Source organism: Aethalodelphis obliquidens, unplaced genomic scaffold, assembly GCF_003676395.1.
Source record: "Aethalodelphis obliquidens isolate GAN/ISIS:26980383/991018 unplaced genomic scaffold, ASM367639v1 scaffold8, whole genome shotgun sequence".
NCBI classification, from domain to species: domain Eukaryota; kingdom Metazoa; phylum Chordata; class Mammalia; order Artiodactyla; family Delphinidae; genus Aethalodelphis; species Aethalodelphis obliquidens.
In genome coordinates, this window is record NW_020837952.1 from 29,032,096 (window position 1) to 29,053,355 (window position 21,260).

A 21,260-nucleotide genomic window follows, 5' to 3' on the forward strand; every position below is an offset into this window, starting at 1 on the left:
CTTGCCAGGAATATGTCTCTGCACTGGTTCCATTCAGTTCTCCTCTTTTCTCATCTTTCTAGCTCTTTCCCTTCATCCCATAGTCATCTATGCTGCTTCAGATCCAGCCAGTTAATCCTTCATATCAGCACTAATATGCTAACTGCAGAGAATGTCTAATCTAGAATTGTTCAAAGTTCTGATGGTAAAATTTCTAAAGTATTTGCCAAGTATTCCTGTAGGTCTGTTTGATATTGACTTTCTAATCTTTTCCACCATCAGTTGCTCTTTGCTTCCACATACTGGGTTTTTGCTGTTTTAACTGACTCCTGCGTGAATACACCAAATTGTTATATACAAACTGTAAATACTTTCCGAGAATTACAGTTTGCAAATTTGAAATTCTACTTGCCAACCACCTTAGTTTATAATGAAAGCCCTTGGTCTGGTATTTTAGGGTTCAAGTTGTGTGACTCCAGTGTGATAGTAATGACTCTGAAAAAATAATCATATAAGCACGATTAAAAGAAAAGGGAAATTACTGGGAGGTGGAGCCATCACAGAGGGCTTTATAAAAAAGTGGGATTTCAACCAAGGCTTGAAGCATAAAATATATATGAATGAATGAAAAGAAAGAATAACATTACAGACCAGAAGAAATAATTAAGGAAGAACATAGGAGCTACAGTTAAGGTAAGGTACATAAGGAAATTGGCCTGATAAGGTACAGGAATTTATCCAAGAAGATTTGAACTAGATTGTGAAATAGTTTGAAAATTAGACTGGTTATTAGTAAATAAAATGAGTGGAAACAGGGTGCTATTAAAATATTTTTGAGCAGTGGCACAACATGAAAACAGTTCTGTTTAAGTATTATTAAGCTGGTAAAATGAAGTTCAGTGAGTCAGGAAATCCGAAATCTATTGTAGCATTCAAGATGTGAGCCGGAGGCTTCCCTGGTGGTGCAGAGGTTAAGAATCCGCCTGCCAATGCAGGGGACACGGGTTCGAGCCCTGGTCCAGGAAGATCCCACACGCTGCGGAGCAACTAAGCCCGTGTGCCACAGCTACTGAGCCTGCACTCTAGAGCCCACGAGCCACAACTACTGAGCCTGTGTGCCACAACTACTGAAGCCTGGGTACCTAGAGCCAGTGCTCCTCAACAAGAGAAGCCACCGCAATGAGAAGCCCCTGCACTGCAACAGAGTAGCCCCCCTCAGCACAACTAAAGAAGGCCTGCATGCAGCCACGAAGACCCAAAAATAAATAAATAAATTTATTTTTTAAAAAAAATATTAAAAAAAAAAGATGTGAGCCGGAAGAGCCTTTTATTGGGGGAGGGGGAAGTATTGCGAATGAGAGACATTTTATAGGAAACTCGTGAAATTCAGTTTCTACCATGGCATAAAATTCTGCAAAGGATTTTTGAATTTTGGTAGTTGGGAGCCAGACAGTGGCATTCAAGGTGGAAAGAATAAAATTTTTTTGAGGAGATAGATAGAAGAAAAATCAAAGAATGTCAGAGCTCTCTATGCCAGGTCCGAAGCTAGTTATTTCCCTTTGACTTATGATTTTAGCAACCCCTCAAAATCGGTATTATGTTCATTTTTCCAAATGAAGAAAAAGAGACAGAGTCACACAGCTAAATAAGTAGAGGCAGCAAGATTCAAACACAGGCTAGTCTGGCTCTGGCCCGGTTCTCTCAATGAGAATTGAAGAAATTCATTGTTAGCCCTCAGTGCTCTTATGACTGATCCCCTTGCTTATTGGGTTATTCGTTTGCTATGTGCCTCCTGCAAGTAGCACTTGCAAGTGAGCAGTCTGTGTTGTTCAGTTATATGGTTATATCCCCAGTACTTAGAACAGCGCAAGGCATCCGATACAAGTTTTTTACCCTACAAAAACAAGTGAACACGCAAATAAGTCATAGACCTGGCAGTGGAAACCGAGCCTCTCCACTCACATTTCCCTTATTTGTCACAGCTGACCACAGTCCCTTCTTCTTGGTTTTCTCAACCACCACTTGTGTCCAAACATCCCAACCAATATACAAAATGAATAACAATGCTTGATGTGAGAAGTTCATATAACCAGAGGCTACTCCATAATGCTTGCTTGTAGAAAATGCTGACATAATCTAAAAGACTCCAGGAAAAACCTGCTGAGACATGATGTTTTTCTTCTTCTCCACTTTCTTAACTGCTACCTACCCCTCTATAACAATAATAGTAAAAAGAGTAAACCTGATTAAACATAGTGTGACCTCCTTACCACCCTTCCTAGGACCCAGTGATGTGGGTGTTTGGTTGGCTTATGCATCTGCTTGAATTAATTTTATATAGTGTCCTGAGAATTTTATTTTCCTCATAATTTGGCACTTGACCACATAGCGGTCAAAGTAGAAAAATGGGTCTTTGCATGATGGTTTGATACTTCCCCCAAAAAAGAATGTTCTGGCCTTTGATGTATTTGTTTTGTATCTAGGAGGTGGTGGGACTTATTGTCTTTAATAACCTGGTTCATTTGAGTAACCTGAGACTACTGGCCTTGGAGTTGTGATTTTTTTTTTTTTTTTTTTGTGATACGCGGGCCTCTCACTGTTGTGGCCTCTCCCGTTGCGGAGCACAGGCTCCAGACGCGCAGGCTCAGTGGCCATGGCTCACGGGCCCAGCCGCTCCGCGGCATGTGGGATCTTCCCGGACCGGGGCCGAACCCATGTCCCCTGCATCGGCAGGCGGACTCTCAACCACTGCGCCACCAGGGAAGCCCTGATCTATTTTTTAAAGCTATATACTATTGCTTTGCCAGTGGACTACACATAAGAATTTTACTACGCTGTTTACTGAGACATTGACAAATGAGCCACTTTCTTCTCTTCTGTCCTTAAAACTTAAGTGGAAGAAAGTTCATAGACCCTTTTATATTTTTGCATATAACATTTGTGCAGACTCTTTACCAATGATAGTTTTCATTTTGCATCTTTCTTTTATCATCTTCTGCAAGTTCTTTGTACATTATTTTCCAGTGGTGATTTAAAGGCTAACCATGTGTTTTGAGGCTGTGTATATAATAAAACATATTCTTTGTCATTCAGAACTCTGCATTCTATTGCATACTATATATGTGTGTGTATATATATATATATATATATATATACACATATATAGAGATGTATATATATATATATATACATATAAATAATAGTTAACATTTATTATAAACTCAGAATATGCCTATGTACTGTTATAGCTACTTCATGTGTGTCCTTTCAGATAATTCAGTAATCTTATGAAATAGATTTTATTATCCTCATTAAAAAACAATAGACTTTATTTTTAGAGCAGTTTTAGGTTTACAAAAAAGATATTGAGCAGAAGGTACAGAAATGGCGTATACTCTCCCACCCTCCTATTACAGCTTCTCTGGTTGTATCAACTTGAGCTCATGTTGTACATGTTACAATTAATAAGCCAATACTGACACATTATTATTAATTAAAGGCCATAGTTTACATAAGGGTTCACTCTTTGTGTTGTATATTCTATGGGTTTTGAAAAATGTATAATGACATGTGTCTGCCGTTACAGTGTCATACAGAGTAGTTTCATTGCCCTAAAAATCCTCTGTTCTCCACCTGCCCTCTTTTTTGTAACAGAGAAAATTATAACTAGGAGATGAAATTATTCTCCAAGGTTCACATAGCTACATAAGTGTGAGAGCTGCTCGGCCTCCTGGCATCTGTGCTCTTAACTGCATGATCATTTAGAGAATCCTAACTGGGTAAGAGTCTTGCTAATTCTTACTGACTTCATCAACGTGTGAAATGTGTAGCAAGTATTTTGCCTGTGCTTTCCTTTGAACTTAAAGTGCGGTGAGAAATATCGCAAGAGATTTTTGATTTTTAATTATTGGAAATTTGACAAGCCTTGTGAATTAAAGAGGAGCTATTGACTAGAGTATCATTAGTAAAATGAAAGAGGGCAACAGAATGAATTTTTTAAATGAACAAATAGAAAGGAGAAGTCATATGGAGAAATGAGTCAAAGTTGCATGAAATGTAGAATATTAGCTTAACCATACACCTCTATCTTTGGAAGAATTATCTCCTTAAAAGTGATTTAAAAAAGATATGTGAAGGGGAAAGAAAAACATCACCTGAAGTTTATGTGGTAGATAGCGTTTAAATTAGAAGGAACAGACAGGTAAGATTGTTTCTCTTTACTCTAGACCCACAGCTTCTGAATACCACCCTGTGCCTTGCTTCCACCCAGTTAACATAGATCTTCATTTTAACCTTGCAGGACAAGACAGAACTGTTTTAGGAAAGGTCTTCTTTGGGTTGTTCTCCTACCTTGAGTCACCCCTTTTTGTTACTCTGGAGTCAATTTTGGTGCAGAAGCTATAGCACAGCAAAGAAGGTCTAGTTTTAGAATCTGCCTGGATTATGATATTATTTCATGAAAAATCAGTTTATTGCATATAAGCCTTTGCCCCTACTTTTTGCTTATTTTTTTTCTGAGAATTACGGTAATGTTTACTTAAAACTGTAGCTAGGGAGAAGATCTGGCTTTAGATTAAATCCTGATTTAGCAGTATTGTAGTCCTGAATGACAGCAGCAAGGATAAGCAGTACTTGCTTGAGAGCCAACAAATTGTGACTTAGTTTCTTCCTATATAAAGTGAACATTAAAAAAAAAATAAAGAAATAAAGTGAACATTAAGACAAAACCATCTCAAAGCTAAAATAGTCATCATTCCTTATAAGGAAGAATGAATGAATGAATGAATGAAGAGAAACAGATCAAAGGGAGAAAATAAAATAGAAAATGAAAATATGTTTCCCACCATTCCTGAAAACTCTCTTATCCTTTTGGTTTCCGTGAAACCATTTTTTCCCTTTTTTCTCTTGCTCTCCTGGTCTCTTCTCTTTGACGTCTTTAATGAACTCACTCTCACTGTCTCTTCTAATCTTGATGTTTCCCAGGATTCTGACCTCAGTCTTCTCTCTCAACATATTCTCTTTGATCATCCTCGTTTAGATAAAAACAAAACACTGTTTTTTGATGATGATTACTAAGTAGACATTAGTCTACTTCCTTTGGGCCCAGGAGGTGAAGAATCCCTCATGATCCGCTGCTGAATCATCCATTTTCTCTGTTTTTCAAGGGTCGTAAGAGTGAGGCTGAAAAATTCTTCTTGAAGGCTATTGAGCTGGACCCCACCAAAGGAAACTGTTACATGCATTATGGTGAGTGGTTGATAGTTTTTTTTTCCCATGTCCCCCACGTTTACAATGAATGTTGATACGAGATTTAGGTTGTGCTGGCAAAGAACATTTTGAGAGGACATTGACCTTGCTGTTGTAGATGTAGCCTCATGCTATAGTCTTGCCTTCTTGTTCAAAGCGGTCACGTTAACAAGGGCTATGCCTTATGGTTACTCTTAGTAATTTTCATAGGACTTCAGTGGGGCAAGGTATTTTCACAGTTGTGGGGGTTTTTTGTTTTTTTTTTCAAGTTCAGTTTGGAGTTTAAATGAGGTCTCGTCAGAAAATCATCTTGCTCCTTGCCTGATGCGTGGTATATAATTAAAATATTAGCTCTCTTTTCATTCTAAATGTTAATGTATTGCTCACTGAATGTATCATTTTGAAGTTTTAGAGGCTTACATTTTGGCCTCGGGGTCTTGCTTTCTGGAAGATATGGAGTTACCCCAGCCTGTTCTCTAAATGCCTGAGATTGGGGTCGAGGATAAAAACTGTAAAGGCTGTAAAGGATGTGTCTCTCACTCGGTTTATCTTAATCAGTCTGGAATGAAGTTACATAACAACTCTGTCACACTCCATGCTGTCATTAGTAGTGAGTCATGTGTTCAGTGAGGCGAAGTATATAGCTGGTTTGGTGTCGGGTAAGATGTGCTGATTTCTACCATATTTTCATTTGAACTGGCTTTCAAGGAGCCTAAAAGCATTTACTTTTGCTGATCCCTTGGAAAATAAAAACAAATTTTTGACCACTGTTGTCTTCGATGTGTTTGTTTTATCAAGTAGTAAACTTAAAGATGGATGAAAATGAAAAATCTTGGGAAACTAAAGCTAATATGCTGTATAATATTAAATTTCTTCTTCTATTTCCCAACTGGTAAAAATAGATCAGTGACAGGCTATGAGTGTGGAAAATGGAAATAAGAAAATGGAGGATACACTTAACCAACCACCGGTCCATTTGTTTATATTGTGTGTATAGGTTTATAAACCTAAGGTTGTGATACTTTATCTTTCCAGCATAACACAGCATGTAATTTCACACAGCTTATTGCATCACCACTCCTGATTTTGTTTCACAATGCAGTTTTATTACCATGTTAAAATAGTAGTCAACTAATTTAAGTTTGCTGCAGAATTTAGTTTACTTCTTCAGGTTTTCTTATATGAAATATTTTAAATTAGGATTTTCTCATGCATATTATTTTGGGTGCCCCTACTGAGCTGAAGTAATTCCCTGATTATTTTCTATGCGTGCTAAAGGACCTCTTGTCATTTTATGAAATAGGATTTTTTTTATCCTGTCTTGCTGCTTGCATTTTCTGTACCTCAAACTAATCCTACCTGCTGCATCTTCTAAGCTTGTTTCCCATAATTTTATTATATGCTTTAGATTTTTCACATTCAATTCCTTTAAACTTCATCATTGCTTCATCTGAAATGCCACTGAAAAAAGTCACTATTTATTAATTGTAAGAGTTAGCCCCCTTATTTATTATTCTGACTTGTCTATCTTTACCCACTTCTATCTTTTTATTTATTATTGTTTTTTATATTACAGTATTCTCCTGAAAATAATTTTTTGTCCAGTGGTAGTAATAGGGAATATTACTCCATTGAGAAATTGGGGGATTTAGTTTTAACAGAAAGTGAAACAAATTCTTTATTTTGTATGTTATTTGGAAAACAGTGATAGATGTTCTGTAGATGCATGTGTAAAACTGATTCTTCTTAGTACTCGGGGTTATTTTAATTTTTTGGCATATACCTATTATTAGAAGTACATTTATTTTCCAAGGGAGGAATGAGTTCATAATTCAATATATTTTTATGAAATAGTTTCAATATTTTTTCCCCACTCTGGAATAGGAAATGGAAAGGACTGAAGATGAGGCATCAAAAAGTAGTAGTTAAGGCAAAATAACCTACAAATAGGCAGGAAGCCCATAGCTGAGGACCTCATATTCCTACCTCACAGTCCTCAGGTTATTTAAAAATGTACATTTAAAGGAATATTAATGATTTTTATTTGGAAAAAGTCTGCTTCAAATGACTAAAATTTAGAACTGAGAAGTTCTTTTAAAATTATCTAATATAACCCCTGTTGTACAAATAAGTAGATTGAAACCAGGAGAGATGAAGTTGATTTGCCCAAGTTAGCTGTAAGTAACTAAATTTTGGGTCCCTTGATAAGCATCATTGCTTTTTCTTCTGTAATATATATTCCATTTCTTTCACAACACTGTAGATAGACAGACAAGTAGGTAGATAGGTGGCTGGGTAGGTAGATATTTTTGATTAGTCAGCCCTTCTGTGTAGTTTTAGAATGTCAAATTCATATAAATCATGACTTAGCTTAAAATTCTTAAGGAAGGGTTTTTATTAATTTTAATATGTATAAGATGCAAAGCACTGTTCTCTTTTCAGAAAGTGAGTCTGTGCTATGTAGGCAATAAATAGGATGATGTCATTTTTAGAAGATGATGTGGTGGGCAGTAGGGTACTTCTTGAAACCAAATAGTCAGGTTAAGCATCTTTGAGGAGGTGATATATGAAATCTTAGCTTATGCCAACTCTTTGAAGAGCCAGATAAGAGCATTTAAGACAAAAGAAACAGAAAGTTCAAAGGTCGCAGGCAAGAACAAGCTTGAGTTCACAGCAAAGAAAGAGGCTAATGTGACTGGAGCATATTAAACCTGATGGGAAAGTGGGAGGAGATGAGCTTGGAGAGGAGGCAGGGCTAGAGCCCAGGGGCCTTTGTAACCAAGCTAAGAAGTTTGCATTTTATTTTAAGAGCAATGGAAGGGACCATGTGGCAAGACAAGATGAGAGAAAGGTCAGTAGAGCGAGGGGAACCCTACTGCTGTCTCCCAGGCAAGAAAATGGTGGTGGCTTAGGCCGGAGAGTGTTGTGGGAATGCAAATATTTAAATTGAAATTATACACTTACCTTCCTTAGAAAATTCTAAGGTAATTAATAGGGAGGACCTATTTTCCATTTTTGCACCATCAATATCTAGCATATTGCCATGTCACAGTAATGTGCAATAAATGTTGAGCTCGATATATTCTTAATTTTAGAATTGGATGGAGGTTCCAAAACTGACTGAAAGTTTGTTCCATTAGAATTTGTTTTGCTCTTTGTCCAAGAAGATGCATACTATGATTTTTATATCAGTTCTTCTCCAACTTACTGGTTATGGATATTCTTAGGGTATTTATGCCCATGGATTGAATGAATAATAACACTTCTTCAGCTTAAAAATAAATGTTTAAATGAAATGTTAATGTTACATGAATGTTTACGTAACGTAAATGAAATGGTAAATGTTGTTTTGCGTCTTTTTTTTTTTTAATGTTTTTGCAAATGCCAGTGAAAATGCCAGAGTCAGTGAGTTTTGTTCTATGGGAAATTCACTCTGCTGGGTGATGGTGTGCTTTTCATTTGCTTGTTAATGATACAAGTGACTTGGAATATGCCATTCAGTTGGGAATAGACAGGAAATTACAGGAATTTATACTGGCTGCAATGGCAATTAGAAGGCAGTATTTAAAAGTACTATTAGTTATTTTTGTTTTGAATCTACTAGTTTTATGTCCTGGGAGAAGGGACTGCATTAGAGATTGCCTTTTTTTCTTCATGTTGGCTTTCAAGAAAGGAAGCGAGGCAGGTTTTTAAAACTGGTTTAATAAGTTTGTTAAATGTAGGCCTCTGTGGTACCTATAGTCTCTGGGATTAAGATTCCCCATCTCTAAAGTGAAAGGGTTGATGTGGGCTTCCATAATGTTTTCCAACTCATATTTCATGTTGTGTCTAATATATACTTAATTTCTCACTGGTCTTTCATCAGAAATTTTAAGGAATGTATAAAAAATAGGTTTCAAACTATTTTATCCATAATAGTATAAGGTTGTATTCATATCTCATCAAGCTTACAGTGTACTCCCATGTCCATAAAAAACAAATCATGTCTAGTCTTTACAGAATTTAATTTATAAATGTCAAAGGTGAACATTTGGTGCCCTGATGTCTCATGTGGGCCTGTTATTCAAGGAATTCTCCATGAATTTCCTTTTGGCTCCAGCAGAAAGCTTCTGCCAAAAGAATGAAAGTCAAGACAAGTCCCTCCTTGTCTCTTTGTCTTCCTTTGTTTTTTTTTTGTTGTTGTTGTTGCTTTGTTTTTTTGTTTTTTGTGGTACGCGGGCCTCGCACTGTTGCGGCCCCTCCCGTTGCGGAGCACAGGCTCCGGACGCACAGGCTCAGCAGCCGTGGCTCACGGGCCCAGCCGCTCCGCGGCATGTGGGATCTTCCCGGACCGGGGCACGACCCCGCGTCCCCTGCATCAGCAGGCGAACTCTCAACCACTGCGCCACCAGGGAAGCCCCTTCCTTTGTTTTTTAAAGAATTACTGGGAAAAACATTTTTTCAGAAAGAATATATTATAAATCGTTTCTTTATATGCATAGTAGTAAATTTGATATAGACTGAAACAGCTAAAACCAATACATATTTGTTATAAGGTACCTACTATGCTTAAATCTGGGGCAGATGGAAAGTCATTAGATATTAAGCACCAAAGCATAAAAAGTTAAAAGGGAGCAGGTTGTGACAAATGGTAATGAGAAGAAGTACTCTTTTATGTAGTTGTTGGACGGTTCTTCTTTTCCCATCTACCTCTTAACCATAGTTTCTAAGAGCAAAGACTTTATTGTCTTTTTCTTCATTATTGATCCTCTCTCTGGGTGATGTTCATTTCCAACAATAGTGACGAGTCCTGATCTTCTTCCTCCAGTTCAATATTTAGCAAGCACTATACTAGATGTAAGTGTACCAAAATCAAGTCCAGCTGCTCGCTGCTCAAAAGCCAATACTCAAGAGGCAAATATCGGTAGAAAGGAAAAGTTGATTTAATCAGAAGGCCCGCAATCTGGGGAGAAGGTGGACTCATGTCCCAAAACTAACTCTGAAGATTCTGCTCAGCCATGCCAGTTTTTAAAGGTAAAAATCTCAGTGAGTCATCAAGACAGGAGGTCAAGCTCTGCATCATTTTCCATTGTAGGCAGGCTGGCTGACTCCTCATGATCTTTCTTCAGATGTTATCTTGCCCATGTGGACTGCCTGCAGGATCACTAAGGGAGCTGCTGGGGGTGGAAAGCTAGTCATTCTTTAACTACTTAATTGTTCATTCCTACTTCTTTTAATTTAGAGAAAGAATCAACAGGTTAGGCAAGGTATTGTGCACATTCAGTAGAGCATAAGTCAGGAGTTAGGTTGAATGTTACCTAGTGATCTCATTTCTATAATTAAGGTTTAAGGGGAACAGAAATAGACAAACAGGAAAGGGGCAAAAGAGCTCTTACAAATCCCCATTTGTCAGACATCATTCCATTTCTGTGGGATTAGGGATGAAGGTCCATCTTCTATAACTTCTTCATGCTGACATAGGGCACCATATTCTCAGAGTAGAAGATGTTGACATGACTCTGTAGCATCTCTTTGCTGACAATTTTAGTTGCCTGCTTACATATATGGACACAGCAAGCTACAATTATTTTGATGCCAGCAAAGATATAGATTATTATGAGCAACAGTGTTAATCCCATTCACTTGAGGCCAGTTCTTGGAATTGTGCGACCAATAGATTCAGTACTGCTCAAGATGGAGCAGCTTATGTCATGGCTACAATCTGGTCATCATGCAGTTAGCTTTTTCCCCTCTGGTAGTAATTACAGTATCTGTAAAAAAAACTCAGGAATGTGCATCAGACACTGAAAGATTCTGTGACGCTCTTGTCCTTATCATTAACTACTTGAGTCTGCTCTTTTGTGACTCAGGGAGGCTTGGGAAACTTCAGCTTTTCTACAAACAAGAGTCAGGGGACATGGAGGGACCTTTGTACTTGGGTGGGAATTGGGGTGGGGAGCCAGAGGATTCTGCTCAGTTCCACAGGGAACAAGACAGGCTCCAATGTAGACTGCAAACTGAAGAGGGAGGCACAAATTATAAAAATAATGATTTAATTACAATTAGTTTTTAAAAGGAGACACAGTATCAACTAAGGGGCCTTGACCCGGGTGCCTGGGGTGCAGGAGAGCCGTGCCTGGTGCATGTAAGCTTTATTTAAATGATGAGTAGGAGTTCTCCAAACAAAAGTGTAGAACTGAGGGGATGCAATAAAGAACATTAAAGCAGAGAAAATGCTTGAGGCAGAAGGCACGGCATGTGTCTGGGGAATAGTTCAAGGACAGAACTAGGACCATAGTTAGATGCTAAGAGAAGATACATAGAATGTACATCCAAATTGAGGAAATTCAAATTATGAGAGCTGATCATTTTTCATCTTGGGCCCACAGAGAAGTGTGGACTTTTTTAAACTATAATTATCTTTATTATTTTTTAGAGGCATTACTATCAACAAGATTAGAATCCTGAAAACTTCTTACTACATTTATCAAACAATTTATGATCTAACCCAGTGTTTTCGGACCCTGATCTTCTTTGGTCATTATCTAACCCCTGTGAGGTAGGAATGGGTCCCAATACATTTGACTAAGATAATAGAAGTTCAGAATTTTCAAGTGACTCTCCAGATCAGAAATTTTCAACATATGTCTGTAGTGGGAGAAGAACTTGAAAATCCAGCTCTTTCAACTTTTTAAGTCCAGAACTTTCTGTTAATGTTGTAGTCTGTTTTTCTCCAGCATGGTTTATATATATTAAATTTCATTTTAAAAAGTAGTTACTGGAGAAAATTATTAAAATATTGGGTTTGACTTTTCTTTTTTTTTTTTTTTTTTTTTTTTGGGTTTGACTTTTCATCAGTGAACACTAAAAGAAGCAGCTTGAAAACTATATAATGGGTTGAATTGGTGAGAGACCTATGGTTTTTACTGTTTGTAATTAAAATAGAATATGGCAGTGAACTGAGGTTGGTTGTAACATTTCATTTTTAATCACGTCAGAAATTGTAAGAGTAATTTTAAAAATTAAATAATGACCTAAATCGTGGTATTTCCTTGATTAAAAATGAAAATATATTTTTGGCCTTTGCAAAAATTACATTGAGATTCCAGTTATATGCAGTGCTTAGGACGAAAACATTTTGCTAAAATATCATTCCTTTTGTGTTTTTACTGCTCCAAGGACAGTACAGGCAGTTTACAGGGGTATAATTAGAATTGGATTTTTCTAAATGTTGTTCCAAACTATTTCACTTTTTGCCTAGGATTTTTTATTTTTAAATTCCCTTTTATAACAATGCGTTTAGTAATTTAATTTAATCTTCCTACCTATGTGTATTTTATATGAGATAATTTCTAGAGACGTTTAGAGTTAAAACTTTCCCATGAGTAAAATGGGAAGAAATAGGGAAGGGATTAGCTAAGCTTACAAGCCAAAAATGAAGGGAAAATTAAATGATTAATTTGTTTCAAAAAAGGGATGTAGTTAAAGGACAAATAGTAAAGTGATAGGAAATAATTTCCTTAAAAGTAAAAGCTAAAAGATCAGGCTACTTAAAACTATGAGGAAAATCGAATACAAAGACCAAGGGTTACGAACAAACAGTTCCCAAAAGAAGAAATATAATAGCTTTTAAAAGATAGGTAAACATACAATTTCATTAGAAATCAAAGAAATTCAAATTCAAGTAAAGAATTCAATGAATTCTTTTTAGCTGCTCTAGCACTTATTCTGAGTAATTCTTCTCTTGGTAATATATCTTAAGAAAATATAATGTTTTTCTATGTTTACCAGCAAAGATAGTAGCATTGCTATTTATTAGAGGCAAAAATTTAAAAAGCATCTAAATGCCCCAAAAAGGAAAATAATTAACTAAATTATGGTTATCCCCTTTTGAGGAAATATTATAAACCCTAGGTTAAATTTATAAAGAATAACAACAACAGAGGCAACTATCTATGTTATGGTACATGAAGAATGATTAAATTATACAAAATAGCTATATCATTAAAAAAGCAAAATAAAACAAGTAAACAGTGTTAAGAATGGATATTTTAGCTTTTTGGACTTTTACAGTCAATTTTTTTTGGGGGGGACAGGCTTAATGTTTTCTATTTTATGTTTTCTTTAATGAGCATATTAGTTTTGGAAGGACTAAATTCTTTAGCAAAATGTGAAAGTACAAGCATCTTAATCTATTGCTCAGATAGTCTGTAGAAAAGATAGGAAAATAGAACTCAACATGTAAAACTTAAGATAAAAATTAAGTGAGAAAGAAATAAAAAGTAGAGCAAGGCATCTTGTCTGAATTCTCTATTAAATACTGTATTTCCATGATGAATTCATCAAATATAATAACAGTACAAACATTTACTAAGTGCTTTTGTGTCCTGAGAAATTCGCATGTGATCCCCACAAAAGCCAGGTGATGAGATTACCTGTCTCCATTTTACAATGAGGAAGGTGAGGTCATCGAGCTGTAGGGTAGATTATCTAAGATTTCAATGCCACTTAGTATAGAGGCAGCATTTGAACCAGAACAGTCCTGACTGCTGTGTTGCACTGTCATCACCTCTATGTCAGTGTAAGAGATGAACACAGATATTTTACATCCATGGATGCTTTATTGGTGGATGATACAATATGTATCAAATACACTGAAAGTTGGGAATCACTCACCTTTTATTATCATTCGGGACATTTAGAGGTAGAAGACTATTTCTATTTATCTTGTCAAACATGGACAACTCATTTAAGGTCCGAGCTTCAGTGAATGATGAGGTGGTCTTTGTTCTTCTGTTGTTTTTTACCTTTTTATTCTGAAGCCATAAAAGACTTGAAAATAAGAGGGAGAAGTCTTTATGGAATTCATGCATTTACGATGAATATTCCATTCTTGGTTCTATCTGAATTTTCTTTTGAGGAAGGAGAATAAGTAAGAATTTTGTGTACATATAATATTTATTATTTTGAATCTACTACTTATTGGCCTTTTAAATTTCATTTCCAATAACCTTTTATAGAAAGTATAGTATAAAATACTACTTAAAATATAAACACTTTATATAAAATTTTAGTTTTCACAGTACAACTAAAACTCTTAATATATTAAGTACATAGTATATCAATCTATAACCCCTATGCAGTGTATACTTGAGCCTTGTAAGCATTTTTCATAAAACACATTTAAAAACCAACTCAGGGCTTCCCTGGTGGCGCAGTGGTTGAGAGTCTGCCTGCCGATGCAGGGGACACGGGTTCATGCCCCCGTCCGGGAAGATCCCACATGCTGCGGAGCGGCTGGGCCCGTGAGCCATGGCCGCTGAGCCTGCACGTCCGGAGCCTATGCTCCGCAACGGGAGAGGCCACAACAGTGAGAGGCCCGCGTACCGCAAAAAAAATAATAATAAAAATAAATTTAAAAAATAAAAACCAGCTCATTATGGTGATAGCAATCAGGCATCACGCAGCCTGGCACCGTTGTCATACAAATGGCCACTTGTTAGTAGTACAGCTGTAAGCAAATGTCTTTACCTCTCCGCGCTCCCATTTCCCCATATGGAAGATGCTCATAATACCATACTTCTGAGATTCCAAAATGACATAGGTCTGACTCACTGTCTTAGTCCGTTCAGGCTGCTGTAACAAAATACCACGGACTGAGTGTCTTATAAACAACAGAAATTTATTTCTCACAGTTCTGGAAGCTGGAATTCTGAGATCAGGGTGCCAGCATGGTCCGGTGAGGGCCCTCTTCTGGGTTGCAGATTTCCCCTTGTATACTTGCACGGTGGAAGAAATGAGGGAGCTCTCTGAGGCCTCTTTTATGAGAACACAAATCTCAGAGCCCTCGTGACCTAATCACCATCCAAAGGCCCTACCTACTAACACCCTCACCTTGGGAGTTAAGATTTAGACCATAGCACCCACCAAGTTTTATTATATTTATTATATTTCAAAAAAGAAATGAATACTATTGTTATAAAATGTACAAGGATTATAAGATGCTTCACAGTACTAGAATGATTAAATCAATTCAAGTAATATGGCGTGGGCTGACTCCAGAGTTTTCAGAATTTACATAAAGGAAAGTGCTTAGTGTCATGCCAGGCACATATGTATCCATTAATGCTAGTACTCTTATTATGGAATCTCAGTGTCAAACAGTTACATTTCTGACCCAGTGCTGGGTGTTTTTATGTACAGTTTGTCACTCCAGTAATCTAACCCTGTTAGATCAAAATAACATTATCCCTGTTTTACAGATGCAAGATTTAAGGTATCAAGAGTGTAAGTGACATATCGAAGGCCCTTATGCATAGTAACTTGGAAGAGCAAGGATTTGAACCTTGTCTGATCTCCAGGCCGTGATATGTTTATGGTTTGCCTGGTGCTTTCACAGTTTCACTCTTAGGAAATATGAGCCTGATGGGTCTTCAAATGTGACACAGATCCAGAATGCTGAGATTTTGGAGGACTGCTGGTGGAGAAACCCACGGAGCTCTCATAATCATGTACTTGAAAGCCTCAGGAAGGAAGGGCAGCTTGAGGTCATCAAGATGGGGAAAGAGCCTGACAGGGGCAGATGGAGGGAAGGAGCTTAAGTAGAGGGGAGTGAAAAGAAAAGACAGGAGGCAAGGCACCAACCCCCACCCTGGGCAGTTTTATTCATGCTGCCTTGTTTATTCCTTCTGATAACACAGTGAGGTTATCCTTGTTTAAAAAGTGAGGAACCTGAGGCTCAAAACCAGAGAATCTTGAAAATAACCAGGTGGCCCTTCTCCAGCACTGAACACAATACCTCACACAAGGAAGGTGGTCAGTCAATATTTTGTTCAATAAAAGAATGATTAAGGGAGGATAGACTGGCTTTCAGTTGGTTTTACTCTTTCCTTTTCTTATCTCTGCTTCCATTTTTTGCATGGGAATAGAATCTACCTTGTTTAAATCATTTGTGACCAAATCTTGTTTTGCTAAGAGAAAGGTACAGTTAGGTTCTTGTCTTAGTCCACTAGGGCCGCTATAACGAAATACCATAAACTACATGACTTACGAACAACAGAAATTTATTCCTCACAGTTCTAGAGGCTGAAAGGCCCAAGATCATGCTCAGGTCGATTTGGTGCTGGTGAGGCCCGCTTCCTCATTTACAGCCATCTTCTATCTGTGTTCTCCTGTGGTGGAAAGGAAAAGGGAGCTCTCCGAGGTCTCTTTTATGTGGGCACTGATCCCATTCATGAGGGTCCCACCCTCACGAGCTAAGCACCTCTCAAAGGCCCCACTTCCACATACCATCACTTTGGGGGTTAGGATTTCAGCATATGAACAGGAGGAAGGCACAGACATTCAGACCATAGCAACAATTTACATATATTCTTTTGAAGATTTTGTATAGGACTCAAAAAGCTATAAAAGCAAGATGACGAGAACTGATTAGGGCACAGAAAATGCACTGGATTTCGGATGGCAGATCTTGGATTTTGGAAGGAGGCACACCCAGCCCTACTGCTGATTATCTCCTTGAGCATGTTCCACCTTCCGCTAGCCTCTCTGCTGCTCAGTTTCTTAATCTGGAGATGATTGCTACTGCCTCAAGTTGTGAGGATTCACTTGCAATTTCATAAAATAACTAGCATGTAATAAATGCTCAGTAAATTGTAATAATGGCCATTTATTCTTTTAAGATTATAGTGGAAACCATACTAATGTCCTGGAATGAATGAATTGTATAGAAAAATTTTTGAATAAGATACATAAATAAGGGACAGAAATTAGGGGAAGAGGAGACAGAATAAAAACCTAGGAATTAAGAAAAATAATAAATCCTTACCTGTCAATGTGCAGACAGGACCAGAGAGAAAGGGAATAATTGCTTATAAGAAGAAAGAAGATTATAAGTTACAAGTAATTGGGAACAGGGAAAGAAAGGGTGGGGAGGAAAGAGACAGAGACAGAGACTGTTTCTCCAGTCTTAGCTATTTGACTTAGTGACCGAATGCACTTGGGAGATTCTTGTTTGCATTCTGCCTCTGCTTAATTAAAACAATTGTTCCCAAAGGTACGTTCGTGTACCCTGCCATTGACTCCTCCGTGCCTTCGTGGATGCATCTGTAAGTGAATACCTCCACAAAGCCCTTAGGGATGGTGTGGAGCACAGTGAGAAGACTCTGAGCTCTTCTTAGGAAGAGGATGTAAGCTCTTTGACCACCTCTCTCCATTCTAATTACCACCTGCCTTAACTTAGTCTCAGAGGCATGTTCCTTTCTGTAGTGACTTCGGTGTCTGCCACATCTCTTTCCTTACAGCTGCTTTGTCTCAGGTTACACAATATCCCAGAACAAAGTGAGGCTGCTTACCTCTGTCTTTGATTAGGTTGTACCCCTCATTTAGTTATGTCTTTCTCTTCATCTTTAGGTGATGAAACTCAGATTGTTTCAAGTCTTAGCATGAACGTCTCACTCTTGATGAAGCACACTTGATCTCTATTGAATCTATGTATTACTTAAACTTATAATGGGATTGGGTTGCTTCTCCCTCTGTGCCCCTTCCCCCACTCCTCCGCTCTCTCTGGTCTCTTCAACTCCTCTCCAGTCTCCTCTCTTCTCCTCCTTGCTCCCCGCTGATTCCCATTCCCCATCTGACAGTCTTCATAACTCCATCAGTTTCATAACCCTTCTGGAAAGAGTCAGGGTAGAAATAAATGCAATAAAGCAATGCTAACCTTCCTGACCTCCTTTTCAGGTGAGCACAGAGCCCTGGCCTGCTGTTCTTCTACTCTACTTTGCACTGGACACCTTTCATGCCACCTGTCCAATTCAGGGCAAATTCTTGGCCTCATCCATGTCCCTGGATCTTAGGGACAGATCCAGGGCCTTCCAGCCTCAAAGTGAGCAGTCCAGATTGATCTACTGGGCGTCCTTTTCCTTGTTTCCCCGGCCCACCTGTTTTCTTAGCCAGTAACTGTGGCACATTTATCACACTGAGTCTGTCTCAGTAAACCAGAGCTTTTATTAACTCAGGCAGCCAATGCACAAAAACATAAAGCAACAAAACTCATAGAAGGGCAGGGGAGAGAGATTGGTTTGAAAAGTGAGAGCATACCTCACTCAGACATTCAGCAAGCTTCCCTTCCGAGAAGCAAGAGAGAAGGTTGTCCTCCACAATTTTATTTCTCCCAGGCATAATGAGCACACATTAACAAGTAGCCTGTCTTCAGCAGACTCTCTTTTCAACAGCTCGTCTAAATCCTGACCATTGGGTCATCACCCGCGCTGTCTTACCAGGAATGGATTACTCACCTCCCCTAATAGAAGCAGCCCATGAAGGGCTCACCTCAGCTCCACTTTACCCACTCTTCTTGTTATCGTTAGATGTCACCAAAAGCAGTCCGCCCAGATCCTTCCACTGTGGCTTTTTCCTTGTCCCAGTCATCTGAATCTTTGGAGAAAGCCCTCAGGCATAGATTGCTTCTGGATACTAGTAATGTTCTTTTTCCTGATCTGACTTCTGATTATATGACCATAGTCACTTTGTAAAAATTCACTTACTTGTGCCCTTTATGTATATTTAAATTTGATTATAAGTTGAACAAAGCCAAACAATGCACCTCCATCCAGAAATGATGCACTTAGCTTGATACCTTGCACACCTCCCTTTCAAATTTATATCCATTTATAACTAGTTAAACTATCTCCATAATCTCCTCTTTCCTCTGCTAGATGGGAACTATTCCAAGGATAAATGTTGCATTTACCTTCATATCCCCCATATCTTGTTTATACAAGGCACAATGTACATATCTTGGGTTGGATACTTTAACCTACAGTTTCTTCATTTCCCAAACCATTCAAGTGATTCCATAGTACAATGGAATATAATAAACTTTAGCCACCTTAGGTAGTTTGAACTGTTCTGGAATTAAGATATCTTTGAAGGTATAATTGATGTCTGGATCACTTGTTGTATTCCGAGGGAAATTCAAAGCTCTAAAACCATGGCCACGGCCACCATGTTGCTCAAGTCCAAGAGACACATTCATAGAGACACCATTGTGAATGGCACCCTTGAGAATTGTGCAGTGCCCAGCATGTGTGGCCATTCACTGCAGCCCTCCCTGAAAATCACTGTGAGATGAGAGGCTATGAATAGGCAAGTGCCTGGTGACCTGGGCTAACTAGGTCCTAGCTTGCTCTGGAAGATGAAGCAGTATGATTAGTTAATTCAGTCCTGCCATCGAATATGTATCTATTAAATCCCCACCATGTGCCAGGAAGTAAGAGAGTGAGCCACTGTGATATATGGGGGAAGAGCATTCCAGGTAGAGGGAATGGCAAAAGACTGTGGAGCATGGGTCTTTGTTACTCTGGCGTGTTAGATGAACAGCAAGGGGCTAATATAGTTAAGTAACCAAGAGGGAGAGTAGTAGAAGACAAAGGAGTTGAGGTCAGAGAACCGACGAAGAGGTTGGGGGGAGAGCCCCGTGCTGGTCATATCAGGCAGTGTAGTCCAGTGTAAGGACTTTCACTTTCCCTGGGTCAGCTGTAGAATGACGGGATCTGACAGGATCTCTCTGACTGCTGTGCTGAGAATACCCTGTAGAACCAAGGGCAGAAGTGTGGAGACCCATTAGGAAGTTATTGCTGTAATCCCGGGGGAGAAGATGGTTTGAGACAGGGTGGTATCAGTAGAAGTAAGACAATTCTGGATACATTTTGCTAATCTGATGTCCTCTCTAAGGGGAACTATTTTAACGCAAATGTTATGTTCTAGCTGTTATTTTATAAGTAAGATTTTCATTTGCCTTTGACCATTTTTAAAGCTATATATGAATGATTTTTTTACTAAAGAGAATTGGATCATTATGACACTTATTACAGATCATTTTATCTCCTTAATTTAGTAGCATTGATCATAAGAGTGAATTTTTCATAGTATTTTAGTAAGAAATGACAGTTCCACTAAGCTAGGGAGTTTACATGCAGAACTTTTAAGCAGCATTTGAGCCTACGGCTTAAGGCCAGCTTACAGTTTTATGGATTTCTACCTTTCAGACAGCTTTTTAAATCCAGGAATTAATGAAAGATTGATCTTCACAGGCTTGTCATATCGATACGTTGGTAAAAATCTACCAGGTAATTTAAATTGTTCGGTTAGAGAATTGTCCAGAGAAGAAGTGGTATCCCTTTAATACTGAAACAGTTGAATCCAAAACTGTTGAATGCTTTTCCCCTTTTCCCAGGTTAGCCTGTGAGGAGACTTACGCTCTTCGTATCTGGACCTCTAGAGAACGCTTTCTCTTTTTATATCCTCTTCTGTTTTTTCCTATTCAAACGTCTTTTTTCTTTCTTTCTTTCTTTCCAGTTTCTCATCTTGTTTTTTTCTCCCTTTGATTGGAGAAATGAAATAAGATGATAATAATTAACTTGGGTAAGACAAATTACAAACCAAAGAAATAATGATAAAGTGTGGTAGCACAGTACACCCCGGAGAACAAAATGTATTTTACTTAAATTTTGGTGGTTTCTTTATTTGAAAGTCTACTCAAGTATCAAACACAAAGAATGTGTTTGTCTACTATATCCGAAAGAAAAGTGATGTCTCAGAGATCTAGTCTGCAAATGAGGGATAAAACTCTTAAATCTCCTTATTTCGAGTTTGAGAGAGTAAACTCATATGTAATGAGTATATCTTATTCATACACATATGTATTTCTAGCTACACATGTATGTGTAACCTGGTCATCACGCCAGTAATATGAGGAAGGGCGTGCCACATGCAGTTGATTTCCAGAAAAGTTCAGTCTAACTGGTAGCCAATCCCAGACATGGAGTCCCGAGTATGGTGCAAAACATTTATTTTCTTGTTCCCATAAGACAACTGGTTCTCAAACTGTGGGCACCCGACTGGCAGCATCAGCTTTAGTTGGAAACTTCTTAAAATTGCAAATCACAGGCTCTGCCCCAGACCTGCCGCATCTGAAATTCTAGGGATGGGACCTAGCTCTCGGTTTCCTCAAGGCTTCCAGGTGATTGTGATATGCCCTAAAGCTGGGGAACCAC

At 38.2% G+C, this 21,260-nt stretch overlaps 1 protein-coding gene across 2 annotated transcripts in view; it reads left to right on the forward strand.

Annotated features, from left to right (window-relative positions):
- Window positions 1-21,260, forward strand: part of TMTC2 (transmembrane O-mannosyltransferase targeting cadherins 2) — a 429,464-nt gene that overhangs the window by 312,589 nt on the left and 95,615 nt on the right. For both annotated transcript variants that reach the window (XM_027107120.1, XM_027107119.1), the window contains exon 9: window positions 5,145-5,226. In XM_027107120.1, coding sequence (XP_026962921.1) covers window positions 5,145-5,226 — 82 coding nt within the window. The remainder of the gene's footprint in view (window positions 1-5,144; window positions 5,227-21,260) is intronic.